This window comes from Lagopus muta, chromosome 7 (assembly GCF_023343835.1).
Source record: "Lagopus muta isolate bLagMut1 chromosome 7, bLagMut1 primary, whole genome shotgun sequence".
NCBI lineage: Eukaryota > Metazoa > Chordata > Aves > Galliformes > Phasianidae > Lagopus > Lagopus muta.
The window spans coordinates 13,204,101-13,226,072 of record NC_064439.1 but is presented as its reverse complement, the minus strand read 5'-3'; the positions used below and the strand labels follow the sequence as shown (position 1 = coordinate 13,226,072).

Here is a 21,972-nt window from a genome sequence, read left to right as displayed (position 1 = left end):
TTGTTTCAATGGTAAATGACTTGTTTGGAAATTGATAGGTTCACTGCCCTGAAACAATCCTCAGCACTTTGCTGTGCGATGGCAAGGACAGGTACTGTAACAATAGATACTAGCAAAATATGAATTTGAGAACAACAGCAGTGGAACAGAAAGCGCTGTGTCTGTCAATCCTGAACTGAAAACCGCAAATGAACGCTTCCTCTCACAAAACTCGTGAATTCAGCACATGGTGACAATTTGACGCTGTGTGATAGCATTTATGCCAAGATATTACAGATATAATGAAAGATTTCCTTCTTAAACACTTGTAAAGAACTGTAATAAGTTTTACTATCAAGTTTACCAATACTGCCAAGCCACTAGCTTCCATTTTACACTGCAAGTAACAGCCTGCAACATTATAGACCTGCATCGGTGTGTAACGTAGTCTGCAGGTTAGGACCAACTGACACTGACTGCACCACGAGGGTATTCCACTAAGAACAGCTTTATTTTTGAAACTGCACTGTATAAATTGCAAAACAATTCCGTTTGTTTCCCCCAACACACCATGGAACAACTCCCTACTTGCAAGCACAACTCTTTTCTTCTGGTACCTTTTAATTAGAGTTACAAAATGTTTATGTTAGAAGGAACAATTGCCATGATTTCTTTTCAAGCAGCTTCCAGATCTGCTGCAACATGCCTATGTATCTGATTGACACCATTTTCACTACACAGAGGTGGTTATACAACCCTGATGCTTCTCTCATGCTTTTTTCCAGGGCTCTCAATATTCATTGCATTTCACATGTAACAGTAAGGCATATGTAAAACTAATCATCTCCATCTCATCGCCAATTAGCTACCCGGTTTCAAAGCAGTGGAAAGAGCAGCCATGCAGATTACTTGAAACACACATCAGGAAAGCGTGTTTTGTTGAAATACATGATTTAAAATCATCTCCACAACCACACACAACAAAGTTCAGTGTTACTCTTTATGCAACTTAGAGGCAGTGAAGAAATGAAAAAAATTAGATGCTAAATATGAACACATTCTTATGCTCCTTTTTAAGTGCCAAAAGCTGTTAGGTTTGAAGAGTTCATTCGAGCTATTACAGGTGAAAAAAAACATATCGTATATATATGTGTGTGTGTACACAATTTTTCAAAACATTGATTTTAGTGCCTGGCCTTAACAAAAACAAAACAAAACAGAAAAAAGAAGCCTTGAAATTATCTGTCCCTCACACTAAAAAGTGGAATAAATACCACTGTTGGGAGGAGTGGAGGAGTCCCCATCCCTTCTTGCAAGAAAGGACAAAGCAGTATTTCTCAACAGCGTTCAGCTCCATGCGATTGAGTACTCCCCAGAGCACAGAGCTCTGTATTCTGCACTGAGTTAAGCAGTACTATCTCATACAGACACTACCCAGCTCTTGCAGCAACACACAAGATGCAAGCATTTTGTCCAAAGCAAATGTAAAAGTAAAAAAAAAAAAAAAAAAAAAAACAAACACATAAATGGCTGCACAAAGATCAGCAGTGGAAGTTATTGGTGGGGTTGGGTTGGGTTTTTTTGTTATCTTATTTTTTTTCCATGCATGTGCTTACTTTTACACATAGCAAGTGGGTGCTCTGCAAGATCACATAACAGTGTAAACAGAGACCTGTTACAAGAGGATGCAATGGATAAGATCCACTGAAGTAGACCCAGACAACTGGCAGTGTATATGTGCATGCTGAAGGAAGACTGTGCAGCTGCAGGCATGCTGCAGCCAGCTCCCAGACTGTAAAAATCAGCTATTATATATGGTTGCTTAGGGTAAGGTGAATCACACCTTACATCCACGTGTTTCTATACATCGACTCTGAAGGTAGCCTGTGGTACCAAGACTATCTGTAGACACCCAACAACTAGATTTGTACATATGCTTGCTCCTGTCAAAGTTGACTGGTGGGATGGAGGTGAAGATAACATTATCTCAGCATGAAGATATCAGTTCTGAATGTCAGTAGAAGAAAGAGCTGCTATCAGAGCTTTGTGCACTGGATAGTAACAGCGTTGAAAGTAAGGAAGTGCTACAAAGTACCCGAAGCTGTCCAAGAGAAACCAACAATCACACAGATACTCACTTAAACTGGGTATTAATTACTACTTGAAATCAGCACTTGGAATATAAAACAAGACTAAAGATGCTGGCGATGACAACTTATACATACTGAAATTATACCTTGTAGGAGCAAACTCTATATGATTCAATACTGACACATACGAGACCCTGCACTGCAATATTCAACATCTCTCTTCTCTCAGAGGCAATGCCATTGTCCTTCCTTCTCCTGAACACCTTTGTATGCATTTCCACCTTGGAATAAGTGGTTTTAGCTCAGGGTATTCTCACAGCACATGGCTGCTGCTCCAACACAGCCCTGTCACGCTCAGAGCCCATAGGTGCATGCCCTCCTCCAGCCAGTGCTGCCTGACTCATTTGCAAAGTATGAGCTGATGTGGCATTTGATTTATTGTTGGCTTCCTAGTGCAAAGATACACCTTTAATGAGCAAGCAGCACATTCACCCAGAGCAGTGACACAGGGCTTGGTTTCTTTCGCAATGATTCACATTTTGTACTGTGCAAGTTCATATCTAATGCATGGTCTGATTTTACCAAATGAAAAAAAGGTATTACACATCACAAGATAGTAAAGAGTTTTATGATTCTTATTATGAAGATTATTAAAACACATTGGCTTTTGGGGAATTGATGTTAATTTTGTGAAATAGCAACACAAGGTGGAATCTGGATGGTTTCCGACAGAAAAACATAAGATGTTCCATATCAAAAAGAACAGTTTCCTTAAAGTCTTCAGAGCCATGTTTATTGCCACAAATGGACAGATTTTAACAAAGACAATTTATTTTTTGGAGGGAAAAGAAAGTAACTGTAAAGAACAAGAGATGCCAGTACTTGATTACAATCAAATCTCTCAAAGCTCAATCCATTACACTATTGCTACAGCATTCCTGTGCAGCAAATGAGTCAGGGCAACCTCTAGCGCATCTCAGAAAGCTCCCAGGCAACACCATTTACAATGCATGCTTCTAGTGACACTGTTAGTACTGAAGGAAACCTGTCATCGTGCAAGGCTACTCCAATTGAGCACTTCAGAACTCACTGTCCATGCTCCTACATCTAAAATGTACGATAAGTAGACGTGCTGAAGTAACCATCGCATAGACTCTTGAACGTATGGAATTATGAAACCTATGATTTCTTAGATCTCTCACTCTGAACTCGAGGCCAGCTGGCTCTCGTCCCTCTCCCACTTGCTTAAGAGGTGTATATTGCTAAAGCAGTCAGTGTTGCACATTTATAAGAGCCTGGAGACACCAGTGCTTGTGAATACTAGAAAAACGCTTCATTTCTTGTGTGAAAGCAGATTGCCAAACACCATAAAACAGTGCTCAGATTTCCTGTTTTTTTCTTTTACCCTTACAAACAGCTGAATCATTGAATCCATTCATCGCTGAAGAGGCTTCTCTTGAAGAGTTTTAACACTTGTGGACACAAAGCCGCAAAGGCAGAGACACTGCAGAAATCACAAGCTTTGCTCAGAGCTATGATGTTAAGCATGAATAGCAATTTAGCAGAACTGTAGAAAATAAAATTTACAAGAAAAAATCCTTTTTACATTACCACGTCACTGATGCCCATAACATCAAATAACCAAAAAAAATAAAACAGTAACTAAAATCTACCTCAGTAGGGCCTTAGTATGCAAGTATGAGAAGGAGAAATTAATTTAATTGCCTCTTTTTAACAAGCCCATAAGAATTCAAGCCTTGAATGAAAATTAAGCAGTCTCCTAAGTAACTCCCCAAAATGAATGTAACCTGACTCTGAGAAGTATTCACTGAATTCCTTTATTATAGACTCTGTTTCTGTAACTGAAATCCAATGAAATTCAATCCTGTGATTATCCCTAACCCAAATACGGAGTAAGATTTGATCTGTACAGAAGCCATGGCAAGGTCAGACATAGACTCTTGTCCCTTTGCCCTTTCTCTCTTCATTTTTTCACACTGATGGTACTTGGTACAATTTATCCAGAGTAGAAAGGACAAACTCCATCACACAGCCTATTAGTATCCACAGGCATGATGGAATTCAATTCATGGGGACTTGCAGTGTGACCCAAGTAGCCCAAGCAGAACCTGCTACTGAAGGCAAAAGACCCACCAAGCCAGCTTCAACACAGGGCCCCAGACGAGGCTGAGAACTGCAGCTCTGCATTCAGACTGGAAGTACAGCCCACACTCTCAATAAAATCACTCATCATGGCATTTAGAAATGTGTCAGTTTCAGCCTGTCAAACCACAGCAGAGCCCAGGGAACCCCACTGAGGCCATTCAGAGGGGCCGTCACTCACAGAACCGCCACACCACAGGGACACTGCAGGGCCTCGCGGAAGGACAGTGAACACAGTCAGTCTCATTAAGAATCAGGTCCTCTCTGGCCTTGGAAGTCCTGACAGCAAATTCACCTCTCCTTCCACAGGTACTGCAGTCATTCAAGCAAGTGGCACCCATGATGCTCATCACATCCAAAGAGCATGCTTACAGGCACAGACAGCTTGCTTGACAGCGGAGAAAAAATGCTTCCTTCTGTCCCTCCTTCCCACCCCCATCCACAGATGCCTTTTCCACACCAGTAATCCCCTCTGACCAGCACCACAACAGCACTGGCCCTCTTGGCCAGGAGCTGAGCCAGGTCACCCCAGGCTCGAGGTGAGCCCTCCTCACAGTGGACTCTTCACAGCAAAATCATGACATGATACAAATCCAGCTGCGGAGCTGCTGCTGCTTTCTGAAGAAACTGCAGATCACACAGTGCTAAATGCACATCTTCAGGAGTTTCACTGCAGAATTTGACAATTGCATTTGAGAACTTTGAGAAATTTGAGAATTTGCATTGCTGGCAGGTCCCCATGTCCGGACAGAAGTCTCCCTGATTTCAGGGCTGTTCCATCCAGTTCCTACCTAAATGTGGCTCTCATCACACCAGAACAGCAGTCATTTTCCTGTAGGGGTCCCACATATCTTAAGACTTGGATGCGTTTTGTAGTTAATAATTGTAGCACTCTCAATGCACACAACAGAAGCCAAGTTGAGATTTTCTTTTTCAGATGTTCTACCTTTCAGATTTTATATGTAAATTGCAAATTCCAGACACGTATGGGACTGCTTTCTCAATTCATTCACACAGCATGAACTGCAGGATGTTTGAAAACATTTTATGCTTTGCACTTCCAGATGAGATACAGAGAAAAAATGCAAATTGGCTCTTTAAAAACAAGGAAGGCAGATAAGGCATTTCAATGGCCAATATGGTTGGGATGGCTCCCATTTATGTTCTGTACACAGGCCACCTGAATGCTAACAAAAAGTCTGTGCTCTGGGCAAGGGTAATAAAAAGGAAAGGTGCTGTAAAAAGAATAGTTTGAAAGGTTTGCCCTCAACTGATAAAGAAAGAAGCAAATAGAACAATTGTATGGAAACGTGCTTGGCTGGTGAAAGCAAACAGTCTATTCTTGTTAGCTCTACAACTACAATCTATTACAAAGAGAAAAAAAGAAAAGAGAGGAGAGAAACTAAGAACATTTCCCTTTCCAGCTGGAAACAGAAGATTAAAAAAGGGAGTGCCTTTCAGCTGCTGATCCTCAGATTATACTGCCTTCTCTTCAGAGGAGTTTCAGTTGTCTCATGTACTCATGTTTGAGCAGCCTGTAAATCAGTGAACATACCTAATTTTTCTGGTTTGGTACTTCAATGAAAAGAGCATCATTGTACATGAGAACCTATTATTTACTTATGTTTTAAACTGAATTATTTCCCCTTCTTCATAGTGATGTTCTGTTGTGGCTTTTTTTCCTAATACTGATTTCTATACCCAGTCTGTTTGGCCATAAGCACCCCCGAGGCATTTTGTCCACTATGGACAAACTGCTGAATGTACATTTTTTTAACATTATTAAAAGTGATTAAATGAAAGCTTCACTAGCTGTTAAAAAGCACACACATGAGTTTAAGCTTATTTAATGTTTTACAAACCCAACTTAAATACATCCTGGGCTAGAATAGGCACAGAAACATCCTTTCAAAGCATTACCAGAAGAGTGTCTGTTTGAAAACCTACCCACTTGTTAACTGCAGGCAGCAGAACAAGCAGAAATGAAGCGACATCTGAGCTAGCAGAATCCTACCACCACATAGTCATTTATCACCCTGCGTAGCACTTCCAATGCATTCACTAAAATTCAACTTTCTGTTGCAAATTCTGCCTCAGTAGCAGTTGCAGCAAACCTCGTGACAGTCACTGACAGGTGCAAAAGCTGTCTGTCTGTATCCTCCCCACATGCTCAGCTCATGCACGTGAGGACAGTGCAGCACGTAAGTGCATGACAGCATCTGGACAGGACGTGCACTGCTGCCATCACTCTTGCAGACCAGCCACCCCTTCTTTTTTGTTCTTGCATGCCTTCAGGAAAAGCTCATGTAAGCAGGGTGTGAGGTTAATAGAACAATACAGAATTTCTTGACAACTGTCCTGCCTTAGCAAACAGCCTCATTTTAAGACAGAGAAAAGAAAAAAAAAAAAAAAAAAGGCCCAAGACAGCCTGTAAACATATAAGTAATGTGGTAGAGTAATGGAAGAAAAGTTAATACGCCATTTATATCCTCTTTTCCTTTACTGCAGGATACAGCAGATGAAGTAGTGACCACAAATGAGATGCTGTGATTTCCTTTCATATTGTCTATGCACTCAGTAACACATGAGAAACAGGAAACCCTCTAAAACAGAGCCTGTGGATTGCATACTGTGCCTACAAGGGAAGGGGACGCTGCCATGTAACAATCAATTGCAAGAAACAGAAAGAACATCAGGAAAAAAGAAGAGCCTATAAACTTCGGAAACAATTAATTTTCATGAGAAAGCCAATAACAGCAATGCCATTGCACAGGTGAGAAACGGCTCTGTTTCCAAAGGCAGAAAAAGTTGAGGAGAAATCAGAAAACAGAACGGCAGCACTGCGAGCTTCAGGAGTGGTTGAACCTCAGTACAAACAGACAGTGTGTTCTCAGGGACTTTCTAATGAAAAGTATGTCTGGAACAATGGGGGTGTGCTACAACAAGGAGACACATAATGATGCATGCAAATCGTTAGAGATATTTGTTAGCAGGATTCACTGAAATCTCTCAAGCTATCCAGTTTCAAGAAATCACTTTTGATTGTATGCCCTCATGCCAGGTAACTGCGTGCTTGTCAAAGTCACTCAGAAATAATGTCATGGGCAGAAGATGAACAATGGCTCATCTGAAATCATTCAGCACATGTTTTCGTCGCGCAGTCCTCCAGCTGCATCTTTCCAAAAAGCTGGAGGTAATGTGGCTATGTCAGCTGCTGGCGGAACCTGAAGTCTTCATCAAAAGCGGTAATATTGAGCTGCAGTTGTGCGGTGGCATGTTTTTAAAACACAAAAGAATTAACTGATGCTTATTAAACTCAAACCAGTCATTTTAAAAGCCGTTTTAGGATGACATAATAATCTGCAATATCTCAATTTTCAGGGCTTAGAATTTTTATTATTTAATACTTGCTACAGCAAACACAGCTCTGCATGTTTCCTTCTCCTTAATATAGAGATCCTGATATGGCATTATAATCACAAAAATTACACTTAGATCTACCCAGATAAAACATGCTCTCTTCTGCACTGCATGCAGAAGGGATTAAAAAGTAGTGCTAGACTGAGCTTCTTTTCAGTCAGCATCAGTAGCACAGTAGTCTACAAGCAAAGCTGAGACCGTGGCAATTAACCCCATCAATCTGCAAGGAACATGCATGCACGCAGACAGTTCTTGCTCCCAGGCCTTGCCTTTTGACCTGGCACCTTTTCTCACCAGCACTGGCTAAACATTAGAGCACTTACTGACTACTTACTTGCAACACTTCAATACTGAAAGAAAATTACAGCACTTTAACAAGAAAAAACAGAAAGTTTCACAAGCAAGGATCTATATTCTCCCTTGTCTAAACTTCTCCTATTTAAGCCCAGTACATGTCTGATACATCTCCTTACGGTTTCTGTGTGGCACCAAGTTTAAAATAAAATTTAAAAAAAAAAAAATCAAAATCACTATTCATGAATCCAGTTAGTAGCTATACTAAAGGAAAACATAAGCCTTTGCTCTGCCATCTTTCTAAGTTACAATCTTTTCAACAAGTATGCATTACTGGGAGTCAGCATCTTCACTACTCAGCATGAATTACTGTACAGAAGTTTCAACCACAGTAACTCATACTGTGAGAGAGATCTCATACAAACTGGGACCTGTGAAATGAATTACACAAGAAACAGTAATTATTTAAGCAGCTGAGCAGGCAGAGCGCACACTTTCCTAGCAGGAAGATACTTTCTTTCCAGCAGCCAATTACCACAAGACGCCCGCTTCTCAGCCTGGCAAAGCCTGGCATGTCTTTTCACAGGAAGGCTAACCTCCGGAAGAGCAGCAGGATTAGGTACCACATCCTTACTAGAGGGGGAAGATAGAGCTGCAGTTGGGAGTCAGCACGTCAGCGTGTTATTTCCAGCCCGACGCTGGGCTGCCTGTGTGGTCCCAAAGTCAGCAGCCTCCTGCGCCTCGCTTTCCCCATTTGCTTTGTGTGTTAATTACATACCTGCCAAATGCTACAACATTTGCTCACTGATTTGCTTTTTGACAGGAGAAGGTGGTGAAGCACACAAGGAAATTACCAAATTAAGAGGAGAAAGCATTGGAGGGAAATCTTGTTTCTGAGCCAGTACGCTCCACACAAGAGGCAGGCATGGCAGAAAACATTCACACTCTCTCTGCTGATGTCCTGCATGCCCTTGGGTGCAGTTCCTTGACACCTTTCCTCCAGAGAAGAAAGAAGGATACCCATTTTCTCTTCAGAGTGCTCTCAAAATCATGCAGGCTCATGCTCCCGTGGACGTCCCTGCCATGGAGGACCAGTTGGACGCTCCCAGTGGCACAGTGACAATCAGGCAGTTACCATCAAGCACACTGCCATGTGCAGCACATGATGCATTTTCCCCACTGCTGCTGGGTTGCAGGCAGAGGCAGGGCCTCAGCCCCGGGGGTTACAAATGGCCAGACACTGCAGGAGCCACGCAGGGCAGCAGGCATGTTGGCGGTACGTGCAGCACAGAAACCACAGCACAGTCCATTTCAAACAAGATGACAGTGAGAGCCCAGCACTGCACAGACACAAGGGTGAGCACACTGCTGAAGCTCACATACTACTACATTACTACCCAAAGTACTGGACTGCAGTTTCTGGGGTACAGTGAACTGTCGTAGCTGATGGGTGCATCATGGTTCTGCTGCAGCACCAACAGTTCAGCAAAGTACTTCTCATTATCTTAAGAGAGCGCAAAGACACAGAAAAAATCCCCATGTGAATGTTTTAAAAGTGTCCACTTCCGATGAACAAAGACTCTCTCAGTGACTGAGGATCTGGGACAGTGTTGACAGAAAGGACCCAGCCCTGTCCAGCACAGTAGAGCACTGACAGAGCCATCTCCCTTCCCAGCTCACAGCCTGGTGGAGAAAAGCTATCAAGGAATTTCCTATATCTTAACCACAGGATTCAACTGAATCCTCTGAATTGAGACACTGCAGTGCTTTTTTCTTAAATCCTAACCACAGCATTTATAGCCTCCATCATGCATTTCTACATCTTTCCATCCCTGAGGTTTCTTCACACATGGACATTTATCAAATTGGAATGATTTTGACCAAAAAAAACCCAACTATCTATCATTAGTTTTCTATGACCTATTAGTAAAGTTGCATTAAACTCCTCCAAAGACACTCTGCTTTCAAAGTTGCAGACAAATGAGACTTAACTCTGAGTCAGGACTCAAACCATTTGGTGCTCACCAACAGCTCATACAACCCGCATGCATGACCTTACCTCATAGAAAGAAATCAAGGCAACCTGCAGCAGTTCATCCCATACCAAGGAAAGTTCTAACACTCTGGAGCTCTCCCAGCAGATGTTGCACAGCAGTTCTGCAGGCCGTAACGGAGCTGGCCTTGGTCTTGTAAAAGCAAGCACATCTCTTCAGCATGGGAGCATAGATGAAGCTCAAAAAATTGAAGCCCACAGTAGCAACCAGGATTAAGGGGTAGGTAAAAAAGCCAAAAGAAAAGGTCTCCGCCTTTTTAAGCAACTGAACTTCAAGTGGATTTTGTTAACTGAGTTCCAAAGGACTCCCAAAGGGGCTGATGAAACACAGCCACAAAAATTACTTGAGAAGTGATAGAAACATCAGCTAAACACAGTCATCAGTTGAGTCACTGAAGAAATAACAAAACATCTGGAGTTTTGATTAACAGAGTTCTCCTACAACTGATCATAACGTACATTAAAATCAATGCTTTAAAAACAAACAAAAAAATTATTCATATCACATTTAGTTGAGAATTCATTCCGATACTGATAAGGTTTCTGCCTTCCACATTTAGCAGTGCAGCCCAAGCAGCAGAGACGACAGGGTGTGTTTATAAGGAGCCAGGGAAAGACTCCTCGGCTTTGCTTTCACATCTCATATTGGATTTTAAGAGGGAAGGTGATGGGAGCTTTGAAGTTCAAATAGGTAGAAGAAATGCTGTCATTCGAGGTCAGGTTTTGATTCTAAATTTCCTCAGTTTCCATGGGACAGATGTAAACCCATGTCATTTGACTGCCCTAAGTACCAATCTTCACCACATCCTCCCTCCCACACACACCATAATTTATACACCGAAGAGCTGCATGCTGAAATATCAACAGTATGGAGGGGAAGGAAAAAGTACATGTTTCTGCTGTCATCATCAGAAGGGAGCTTCCCAGAAACCTGGACTCTGCCCTCATCAAGCCCCTGGTCCACATCCCCTGAACACCCACTGCCCAGCTTCATCTGCAGCAAAGCAGGAGGTGAGAAGCAAGGGGCTGACTGCTGCTGGTCAGAAATGCTGAGAGGGGCATGAGTTGGAAGTGCAGGGCACAGACCTCCCATTTATCAGACTGAGGTACAGCTGGCACATCTGAAGCTATGTGGTCTTCACTGAGTCTGCTTTCAGACCAGAGCATCAGGTGAAAGAAAAGCTGCAAGAGAGTATTAATAATAAACTGTTTGATCTCAGAGCTTTGCTTCCTATCTCAGCATTTAGCTTACACTGCAAAATGACACAAAACAAAGGAGTTGTTACACTCTGCACTCTGCTTCAGAAAGAAACGATACACTTTAGGAAAGCAAGTGGCAGAAAAGATCTGGATTAAATATGGCATGCATCTAAATCATAATTCATATAAGAAAAACTTTTTTTTTTAATTTCAATATGACGTACAACTTTAATCTCCAGATGTGATTGAGAAAAATAGTGTATTTATTGTGTCTTAAAATGGATCCCTATTCCCAGGGCCTTTGGCATTCAGAAACCTTTGGCAGCAAAGTGTTTCAGGAGGCAAAAAAATGCACACAGAAGCAGAAGCACCATATGAAAACACCCAGAGCTGGAGCAGCCTTCATCCCTATCACTGTCTAATCACAGACATAACACATGGGCTAAGAAAGAAAGCACGCCACCCATACAACATACACATTGCAAAAACAGCTATTATGATATTGAGATCCAAAATATTCTAAGAACGTTCACATTAAGCAAAGAAAACTTATGTTTTTATTTACCTTGCTCAACAATGAGACCAAGCAAGTACCGAATTAAGAAGTCAGACCAATTTAGAACAAAGAGGAGCACTTCCTACAAACTGCACTCCAGCACAGTGGCTGGCCATGGGAAACATTGAACTATGGATCTCATTTTAAAAGCCAGAGGAGCAGCATCCAGGCACAAGCAGTTACACTCCCACCTTGAGGGCATGCCCAGAATGGGGACTCCCAGGGCCCCTTAGGAGACCCCACACATCAGCGCCCTGCCCAAGCCCTTCCCTTACCCTAGGCCCAGCACTGTTCCCAGCAGTCACTGGCTACCAGGACACCACAGAGAGCAAATTTCATCTCAGTCTGAAATACATGATTGTCAAAAAATGTTCCAAAAGGAGATTTACAACACAGTTCCCTTCAGCAGCTTGTTTAGACTTATCCAAATCCTAAAAGGTAAACAGCAGTCCGTCCAAGCTAATTGCTGCATATTCAAATATCAAAAGAATACTTAGCACAAATTAACTTTTCATATAAGGTAGCCCTGCTTTGCTGCTGCCGCCATCCTGCAGCCAGGGAATAAAGCCCAAATTCGTGTCACCTCAGCAAGCAGGGCTGGAGATGGGTCATGCTGGGATTCCCCCAGCAGCTGCAGGACACCGGCTCCCAGCTTGGCACTGGACCGATCTGTGGTGATGTGACACAACAACAGGGTCATCGGGATGTACTTCAAACATCCATTCTCATAAAGGGGAGATTTGCAAGACACTGATTACAATAACACTTCACACATTGACATCTGGTTTCAGTTTACCAAAGCGTTATTCTTGGTGTGATTGCAGGGTGCAGGGTGAGACAGCTCCCTTGCCTCCTACAACCACGAGTTAAAACACTTTGCTACTTACAAGGCACAACATTTTCTTCTTCGACCAAGCTAAGCCTAATTTAGCAGTTAATTAAAGCTAAAGGTGCTTGAAGTTTCAATTTAAATGCCTTTTAAACCAACATTTCAGCTGTTACAGCAACAAAACTTCCAGGCTTGTCACCTCAGAGACACTCCAAAACTCCTATGAGCAATTTTTCCGTATGTCATGAACTGTTGCTCTGCTCAGACACTTTCTGAGGACAAATACAAAGCAACTTTTCCCATGCCATGCACGACGGGGTGCACCTCTGCGAGTTTCTCATAGGTAGGATATTGCTTCCGACATTTAATAGGGAAGAAAAGCACGATGTGCTCTTTGCCTAGGGGAAGACCAAGTAACTCAAGAACTTTGAAAGCACATGCAAAAAAGATGGGGTAAATTGAAACTCCTTGTCATTTGGTAAGCGTGGCTAAATTTCTTCAGATGAATGAGAACAACCAAGTGGGTGCACACAAAAGCACGCAGACACTCCCAACCATTCTATCTCCATTTAAAACCTTTTGTATCCACATAACTTTTATTCTCCTATTAGTAATTCAACAGGAATACCAGCACATTGCAAATAGCCCTCCAACTCTCTGGTTTAGCAAGGGCATGCATACTCAGAACAAATTCCTATCAACGTGGGCACTTGAAAAGAAAACCACTAATGACACAGCAACTCACGTCTACTGCAAAGGTCCAGAATCTCTGCATAAGCAGCCAGCTAAGCTAAGAGAACAGGGAGAGTATGGCTAAAATTTGGATGTTGCTTTTCCAAAACAGCATATATTTTCGCTGCCAAGTCAGAGATTCACTACTTTCAGGACACCTATTATCCAAAAAGGGCAGCTTCCTGTAATGAATTCCCCAGGTTTCTTTTTAAAATGAAGCCTTCTGAATGACAGCCATAGTGTCACACTGAGGACGTATATTTCATCCTCTTTCTAAACCGAGTGCTCACCTCTGGGGCAAAGAGCTAACCCAGACCCTTCCTACCTTCAGTTCTTCTCATTTGTCAGTATGAAATTTATCATCTTGCCCCCTTGCAAATTCCTATTTCCCTCATGTGAAACAAATGGTACCAGGAGCTGCATCCATTTGGCACAGTCATGGAGGCTTTTTCCTTGGCCACCCTCCAAATCCACCCCAAGTTTTTTTCCCCTTGCCTTCAGAAGTCCACTTTTCTCCCTGCAATCCTTTCCCTTCTGCCAGCCCTGTCCCCATTACCAAGAAGTCCCAATGACCCAGACTTGACGAAATGGGAGGCCAAGACAAGCAGCCCAGCACAAGGCCTTGCAGATGGGGCTGGCTGGCATCTTGTGGCACCACAACACACAGCCCATGCTCCAATACACTCAGCCTTGATGAAATTCCCTGTTCACTGGAAATCCTGAAACGCAGCACAGCATCCATTCTGCCTTAATTCAATGAAATCAGTGCCCTCTGCTCCTCACCAACGCAATGCTTTTGCTGATGCAAGTGCCTAGTAAGCCCTTATCTCACACAGCATTTCTTGGAGCAGCAAGGTCAGCACTGAATTCAATTTGGAAGATTCTCTGTATCGACATTTCCCAAGCTAGGCAAGCTTGGGAAATTTTCTTCTACCACAGAGAACCTCAGGGGGCCGGCACCGTGCCTCCAGCCAGGTACAAGGAATGCTCCTGTGCACATTCCCAGCAGGTCCACATGCAAATACAGCAAATGGGGCCTAGACTAAGAGCTTTCAGTCAGAATTCACTCCTCATTTTGTTTGGGACTCGGTGCTGGGAGGAGCTGTTGACCCCATTGAAGGTGGAGAGGCCTTGCAGAGAGATCTAGAAAAATTAGAGAGTTGAGTATCCACCAACGACACGAAGTTTAACAAGAGCAAGTGTCAGATTCTGCACCTGGGAAGAAGCAACCCTGGCTCTGGCGGTCTTGGGCCACATCAACACATGAACATATGTCAGCAGCACGCTCGGGCAGCCAGGAAGGCCATTTTTATCCTGGGGAGCATCAAGCACAGCACTGCTAGCTGGTTGAGGGAACAGCATGGGGCTTCAACAGGGCAGGGTCAGGCTGGGCATCGGGAAAAGGATCTTCACCAGAGGGTGGGGGGCACTGGCTCCACAGGCAAGTGTTCATAGCCCCAAGCTGCTGAGTTGGAGAAGCATCTGGACAGTGCTCTCAGACATACCATCTGATTTTCAGGAAGTGCTTTGCAGAGCCAGGAGTTGGACTCGGTGATCCTGATGGGTGCCTTCCAACTAGAGATATTCCATGACTCTATGATCCGTATCACCGGTACAATCAGAAACTCGAGTGGAACATAAGTCACCCTCACAGACCTAGTAATTGAGGTTTTTTTGTTTTGTGTTTTGTAAGAGTAAACGCAACAAAATAATTATTAAAAGCACTTCTGATTTAACAAATAGCTGGAACCAATTTGTGAAAATAACTAAAGCTACCAACTGGAAACAATGTAATACTTCAAGACGGTCGCAAACAAAATGAATGTGATTATCTTAATAACAAAAACACCCTAATGGTCACTGATCATTTAAAACTACTTTTTCCTGAATTCAGAATCCGACTCATCTCCCTTCCACCAGCACCACTGGTCTTCCTGACCAGCACTGTGGACATCTGTGCTGCCAGCTCCTAGCATTCTTTTTCCCTTCCCATTTCTAAGCAGCATCATTGCGTTATGGAACTTTCCTCAGAGGAAGTTTGGCTTCTTGGATTTTTTCATCTGCGTTCCAGGACCAGATTTGCTGAGCACTACAGTAAAATGACCTCAAAGAAACAAGAAAAATATATACTGTATATTAAAAAGAAAAGAAAAAAAATAGAGCACAGATGCTCTAATGTATCTTGCAGAATTTTTAATACTTTTTTTTCCTCCACTTTTTATTTTCTTACTGTTTGCAAAACATTTCTGAGTGAGAACATCTGTGCCATACTCTGGATTTATGTCAGAAGAATTCCACTTTATTTTCAATATACATAAGCATCGGTTCGGCATTGTTGCATGTTTTATCCATTCAGTTTCTATTTGGATGAAGAGGTTTGTTTTCCTTTGAAGAACCAGGAAATTGTTTTAAAGCTACATGAGCCATATTCTGTCTGACCAATATCAGTAATGTTTCTCCCCCGTTTACCCCATCTTAATTTACCAGACTGAATGTGCCACAACCAAAAGATGTCATAGTCTGATCCAACTGAGAAAGTGCTACTTCCAGCAGGGCTTTTATAGCACTGCTAAAACATCTGCAACCATCATAACTGCAGCTGAAGTGCGAAGAGCTATGAGAGTCAGATGGTTTCCATTGGTCAAGGCTATTGCCTGAAACAAGGAAGGCTGGCAGCTCCTCAACCCCAAATTGCAGGCTGGAGCCACTCAAAGACCATGCTGAGTGCTTTCACAGATCTCCACAGTTCCATCTTCCGTGCTGCAGCTGAGCTCAGCACCCAGCAGCGAGCTGACTGCAAGCTGCTCTTCCACAAAGTGCACTGGTGCTGCTGCCATCAGTAAGTAATGGCTAAATATTGACAACCATGCAATACTACCTTAAAACAGTGCTGCAGCCCATCCAGCTAAGATATGTATTGCTCACATAAGCAAAACAAGGTAGCACCACACATGCCCCCACTAACACTACCTGCAGAGCTGAAGGATTCGCATCCCACCCAGCTCTCATACTCACCACAGCTACAGGAAAGGAGAGCTATAAAGAGAGAACTGGGAAAAAAGGAAGTTTTCTACAACAACAAATGAAGGAATTTCATCACTGTGCACCAGCTGTAGACTTGCATTTCCAGCAACAGCTCCCAAACCTGCAGAATCCTGCAGCAGCTTTCCGAAGGGGAATGGGCTGCAACATATCTCAACAGAGATTGAAAATAAAACCTCCTTTATGCTACTTATGCCATCACTGCCCATGAGCATCTTCACTGTGACTGCAAAGGAGTATCCCAAAGGCACCCTAAGAGAACCAGCTGTGCCTGTGACAAAATCCGGCAGCCACCCTTGTGCAGAGAAGGCTGACAGCCATACAAAGCACACACAGTCAGGGGATTTTCATGCTGACACACCCCTGTGCTAGCTAGCACTGGGGAAAAAAAAAAGACAAATTAAGAACAAAAAAAAAGCAGCACATATTCCCTATGAACACAACCTTCCACCTCATGCTCCTCTGCTAATGGATTTCATGTCTAGGAGCAAGCTGGGGCTTCAGGCTTTGAGTGGCACCTCACACAGTTACCTTTGCTTGCAGCAGTGAGGGGTTCTGCGTCCTGGTCTGATATCAGTGGCTGCCTTCAAATGCTATCAGGGAACAGATTACAATTACTTCTAACAAATATTAACGTTCTGTGGGTTTTAAATTAACAATTCAAGCATTGTTCCATACAATACTGCAATCCCTCCAACATTTAATTTCCTAGAAAGGTCTAGTGAGGGAGAAGGGAAAGGATTCTCCTAAAATGCTGTGGGTTCAGGAGGAGCTTCTGTTCATTTCCTTATTTTTCCACAGAAAGTCAGAGCTATGTGCAGTCTACAAACAACACAACAAACTCATGGCACATGGGACAGCACAATCTACAGCCATGAAGAGCCCCAACAGCCCCTGTGGAGACAGTGTGAGGCCAGACAATTCTGTAAACATATGAAACTACCAATTCCTCACTGGTGTTGTTTACTGCACTCGTTTAGATCGCACAGACACCACAATAAAGCAGGAGAAAAAAAAAAGAGAGATTGAAAAACACAACACCTATCCATAGCCTAACCTTGTCTGCTGATATTTGCAAGAAAAACAAGATGAAAAATAGAACACCTTTGGTATCTCAAAAAGATTAGCACAGTGGAAAGTTACCAATAAATAAAAGAATCAAAAAGAAACATCAGAAACATTTCTGACTGCAGTGTCATTAAAACAAAGCTAGAGGACACGCATTTAATTATTTTTTATAAAAAGTTAATTGATACATCCAACTACACACTATTTTAATGGACATTTTCCACACTTTCACACTAGGTCACAAGCCATCACTTGTTTAAAACATTTCAAACCATAAGCTTGTCAGCCGATTTCCTGGCTGAGCAGCCCATGTTCTATTCCCATCAGTTTTAACACAACTCAGGCTGGTTGACCTCCCCTCTCCACAAAGGCCCCCACTGCTCCTCTCCAGCACCATTCAATCACAAATGAACTGCCCAAGAGCCACGAACAGAACGGCACCAATGTGGAACCCACCAAGCCCTGAGCTCTTCTCATGCTGGCCACCACCTGAACAAACTGGGCTCACGGAATGCTCGCTGCAGAAGCTGTGTCACACAGCACCTCCAAGAGCCCTGGACAGGTGGACTTCTCAAACATCTCTCAATGCTCTTCATCTTTCTCTGCAAACAAAACTTGAAGGGAAATGGATCACATTTCAGACACAGAGCCCCCTTTGAAACATAGGCAAGGGATCACAGAGATTTCCTGGACACAGAGAATCCACACGCAGCCCACCATGTTAGGAAGTCATTCCACACATAAAGATTTAGTACCAACAGCTGTGTTAATCCACCCTGAACTTCTTTAAGGTGTATGAACCCCAACCACAGACAGCAGCATCCACAAGAAACTGCAGCAAGTAGGTTGTCACTTCAAAATTTACTTTAAAAAGTGCTTTTTAATGATTCATAGAGAGGAGAACCTCACTACGATCTGCACTACCTGCGCATGTACTCTCCTCACTCCCAGCACGTGGCCTCATTAACAGAGTTCAGAAAGCTTGGCTGAGGCCAGCAGCAGCTCCGGCCCTCTCCCATCAGCACGGCCACATCGAGCCACCACACGCCTTGGGCAGGATGAGGATCACTGCTTTCCAGACAGCATGAAAACCATACATTTCATTAAGCTATTATGAATGCTGTTCCACCACAGTGGCATTTTCCACAGCAGCACAACAGCGGCTCAGCAGATCTCAGTGTCAGTGTGGGGCCAGCTGCCAGGGCCCGACGTCACACACACACCTTCACCTCCCAGAGCGGGAATCACTTTGTTTCCTCTCCACCTCAGTCCAGACGGGAGGGTTGCTCTCTGACTACACTACCACTTCACTAGCGCTACATCAGCACTGAAAGCAACTATCTAACTGCTGGAAAGAAACAGTAACCCACGAAGCCCTGCCCCTGGAACCATACATTAACAATGTTATCTATGCACTTAAGGGAGGCTCTAGGATCCATCCTGGGCAGCACTGAGGAAAAGCTTCGCTGAAGTCAGGTTAAACACAAGTGTGACACTGACTGCAAAAAGCACCCGCAGAGAAGCCCGTGGACGCTGCTGCTAGGTTTTCAACCACATTATTTCCATATAATAGAAACAATCTCGGTAATTATGGCTACTCCAGCCCATACCCGTGGCACACGGCGTAACCGCTGTATAACTGCTAATACCTGCAGCACTGTGCCATGTAAACCAGGACAGGGAGCCGGGGGGGCTAGGCTGTGACTATATGCAAATCTCAGGCATCACATGTATTTACTAATATAGCACTGTAGCACTGAAGAACGAATTCTGCAAATTCTGCTTCTCACACCAGCGGCCCACTAAGCCCTCAGGGCTCCCACTGGACATCCTCAGAGCCACTACACTGTACCCACAGCACATGGACACACAGAGTCTGCAGCATGCAACCAGCGACCGGGCAGCCCCATCCCAGGCAGTCCCTCACTCTTTTCCTAGCCAGAATCACAACTGCTGCAGGAAGACAAACACAAGTGTAGCGCATGTTGCCTGCTTTTATGCTTCTGAACCAGAACCCTCAAGAACAGAGCAAGGAGGAGGCATTGGGAGCCCCAGTGCCAACCTTCCATGCAGCACCCAGAGCTCCCTTTGAGAACACCGATCTCATACATTTCCCGGGGGTCCTTCACACCCACCGCTTCTGCCCACAGAGCTCTCCTAGCAGAGCTGCAGCTTCAGAGCTTTCAGGTCGGCGTTTGCCAACATGAAACTCCCAGATCTGGAGGAGTGAGGACTGTCTGAGTGGCTCAGAAAAGCTGAACGCAGTGCTTCAGCGAATCGGGGAGAAGGAAGGGGAAGGGATGGCACTTCAGCTTCGAGAGAGCGACTTCGGTATTGTCCCAACCAAGGGCTGATTAAGAACTTTGCAGCAACAAGAAGAAAGTCCAAGAAAAAGAACGGAGAGACGCAAAAGAGCAGTTCCAAACAAATCTGTGGCAAGGAAACCGAGCGTGTAACCGCCGCACACCCACTGCCGTGATTTCAACATGGGGCTGAGGGAGGCCGGCACGGGCAACGTTCGAGTCGGCCCCGCCGCAGGCCAGGCTCGGGGCTTCCGCACCCCGCGGCCGCATCCCGCTCCCGGGGCTCCCGCGCACCTCCGGAGCCGCGCAGAGGCCGCGCGATGCGGCCGGGCCGCCGCGGGGTCCCCCGGAGCCCGGGCCGGAACGGGGCCGGGGGGCTCGGCCCGGGGGCGTCCCTGTGGCGGGGTCCCCCCGCACCGCCTCCCCGCCGGGCCTGGAGGGCCGGGAAGCCTGAGGCTGGATTTCCAGCGGCTCTCGCCTCGTCCCCGCCGCCCGCCCCGGGGCACCGCCGGCCCCCGCGTCCCTCCCCGGCCGGGCCGGGCCGAGCCGAGCCTCCCGCCTCGCCCCGCGGCAACGGCACTCCCGGGGGCGGCCGCCCCGCCGCCGGGCACCGGCGAACAAAGGGCCGAGGCCCGCCAGGCGCCCGCGGGGAGCCGCGCCGGAGCCGCGCTCTCCGCCCGCCGCCGAGGGACCGCCGCGAGAGGCCGGCCGAGGGGCCGCCGCCCCCCCTGCGCTCCCCGCGGCCGCTCCGGGCACGGCTCCGAGCACGGCTCCATGGGGTTGGGGCCGCCACAGTCCGGCCCCGGGCCCCGCGGTCGCCGCCGCCCTGAGCGGGGCAGCCCGGACTTTCCCCCTCGCTCCCCTCCCCGCTCCGGGAAGCGCCATATTGATCCCGGGCGCCGCTCCCCGCGCCCCTCACCTTGGCGATCGCCTTCTTGTACCGGGTCACCGCTTGCTGGATGAGGCTGAAAACTTTCATGTTGCCGTCCCCGCAGGGCACGACCACCCGCGTCCTCCCGAAGCACACGGTGACTTTCATCCTGCGCTGCCGGGGGGCTCCCGCGTCCCTCCGGCCCCGCGCAGCCTTCCTCCTCCTCCTCCTCCTCCTCCGCCTCTCCGCCCTCCGCCACGGCCGCCCCCCGGCGGGGCGCGGCGCTCAGCCTCCGGCCACCGCCGCCGCCGGACCGCCGCTGCGGGTGCCCCGCTGCAGAAGTACGGTCAGGGGACCGGGGTACGGGTAGGAGCAGGGCGGGACGAGGGCCGCTCGCTGCCTGGCTGGGGGAGCGCGGCAGGCCGGGCCGCTCACATGCCGCGGAGCTGCCCGCTGCCTGCGGCCACCTGCTCGGCGCCTGCCCCGGCGCGCAGCGGCGACGGGCGGGGCGCGGCGCTGCCTCCCCGCTCCGGAGGCGCGGGGCATTGCAGCGGGGCGGGCGCAGCCGGACGGCCCCGCGGGGCGCCCCGCGCAGCCGAGGCGCGGCGCAGCGCCGGCACCCGACGGCGGTGGGGTTGGCCCCGAGCGGCGGCCGCTCGCTGCCCCGGGCCGGCCGCCGTGGTGCCGGGTCCGAGCCCCGGCGGCGCCGCGAACTCTGCGGGAGCTGTGCGCCCGACACCAGTTGGTCCGCTGAGAGGAGGAGTGGGGGCAGCCGGCTGTTCCTCCCCAGAACATTGCCTGCTGCTCTTCTGTCGCTAATCTGAGGGATAAAACCAAGGCACTAAAGCACAGAAAGCCTCGAAACAGAATCTTTACACATTCCTACCCGACTTTTTGGAGGGCCAGGTGATCTTCATGGCCTTTTGTGTTTCTTTTAGCACGACAGAACTGACACAGAGCCGCGGAAAAACCAATGCATCATCAGGCTGATTACAACAAACCTGGGACTGTTCAATTTGGAGAAGAGAAGGCTTCAGGGAGACCCAATAGCGGCCTTTCAGTATCTACAGGAGGGCTGTAAGAAAGAAGGGAACACCTTCTTTAGCCAGGGTCTATTGGGACAGAACAGGGGGAAATGATTTAAAGCAAAAAGAGGGGAGATTTGGATTGGATATAAATAAGGGGTTTTTTTTTACAATAAAGGTGGTGAGGCACCGGTACACGTTGCCCAGATTGGTAGTGGATGCCCCATCTGTGGAGACACTCAAGATCAGGCTGGATGGGACACTGAGCACCTGATGGACCTGTAGGTGTCCCTGTTCATTGCAGGGAGGTTGAAACTGATGGCCTTTAAGAATCCCTTCCAACTCAA

At 46.2% G+C, this 21,972-nt stretch overlaps 1 protein-coding gene across 16 annotated transcripts in view; it reads right to left on the bottom strand.

Annotated features, from left to right (window-relative positions):
- PARD3 (par-3 family cell polarity regulator) overlaps nt 1-21,092 on the bottom strand; it is a 426,281-nt gene extending 405,189 nt beyond the window's left edge. For 13 of the 16 annotated variants that reach the window (XM_048952142.1, XM_048952154.1, XM_048952149.1 and 10 more), the window contains exon 1: nt 20,649-21,091. In XM_048952142.1, coding sequence (XP_048808099.1) covers nt 20,649-20,768 — 120 coding nt within the window. In that variant the 5' untranslated portion in view covers nt 20,769-21,091. Of the gene's footprint in view, nt 1-20,648 lie in introns of all 16 variants that reach the window. The other 3 variants (XM_048952157.1, XM_048952158.1, XM_048952145.1) reach the window with 2 other exon arrangements.
- Nucleotides 21,093-21,972: the final 880 nt, after the last annotated feature.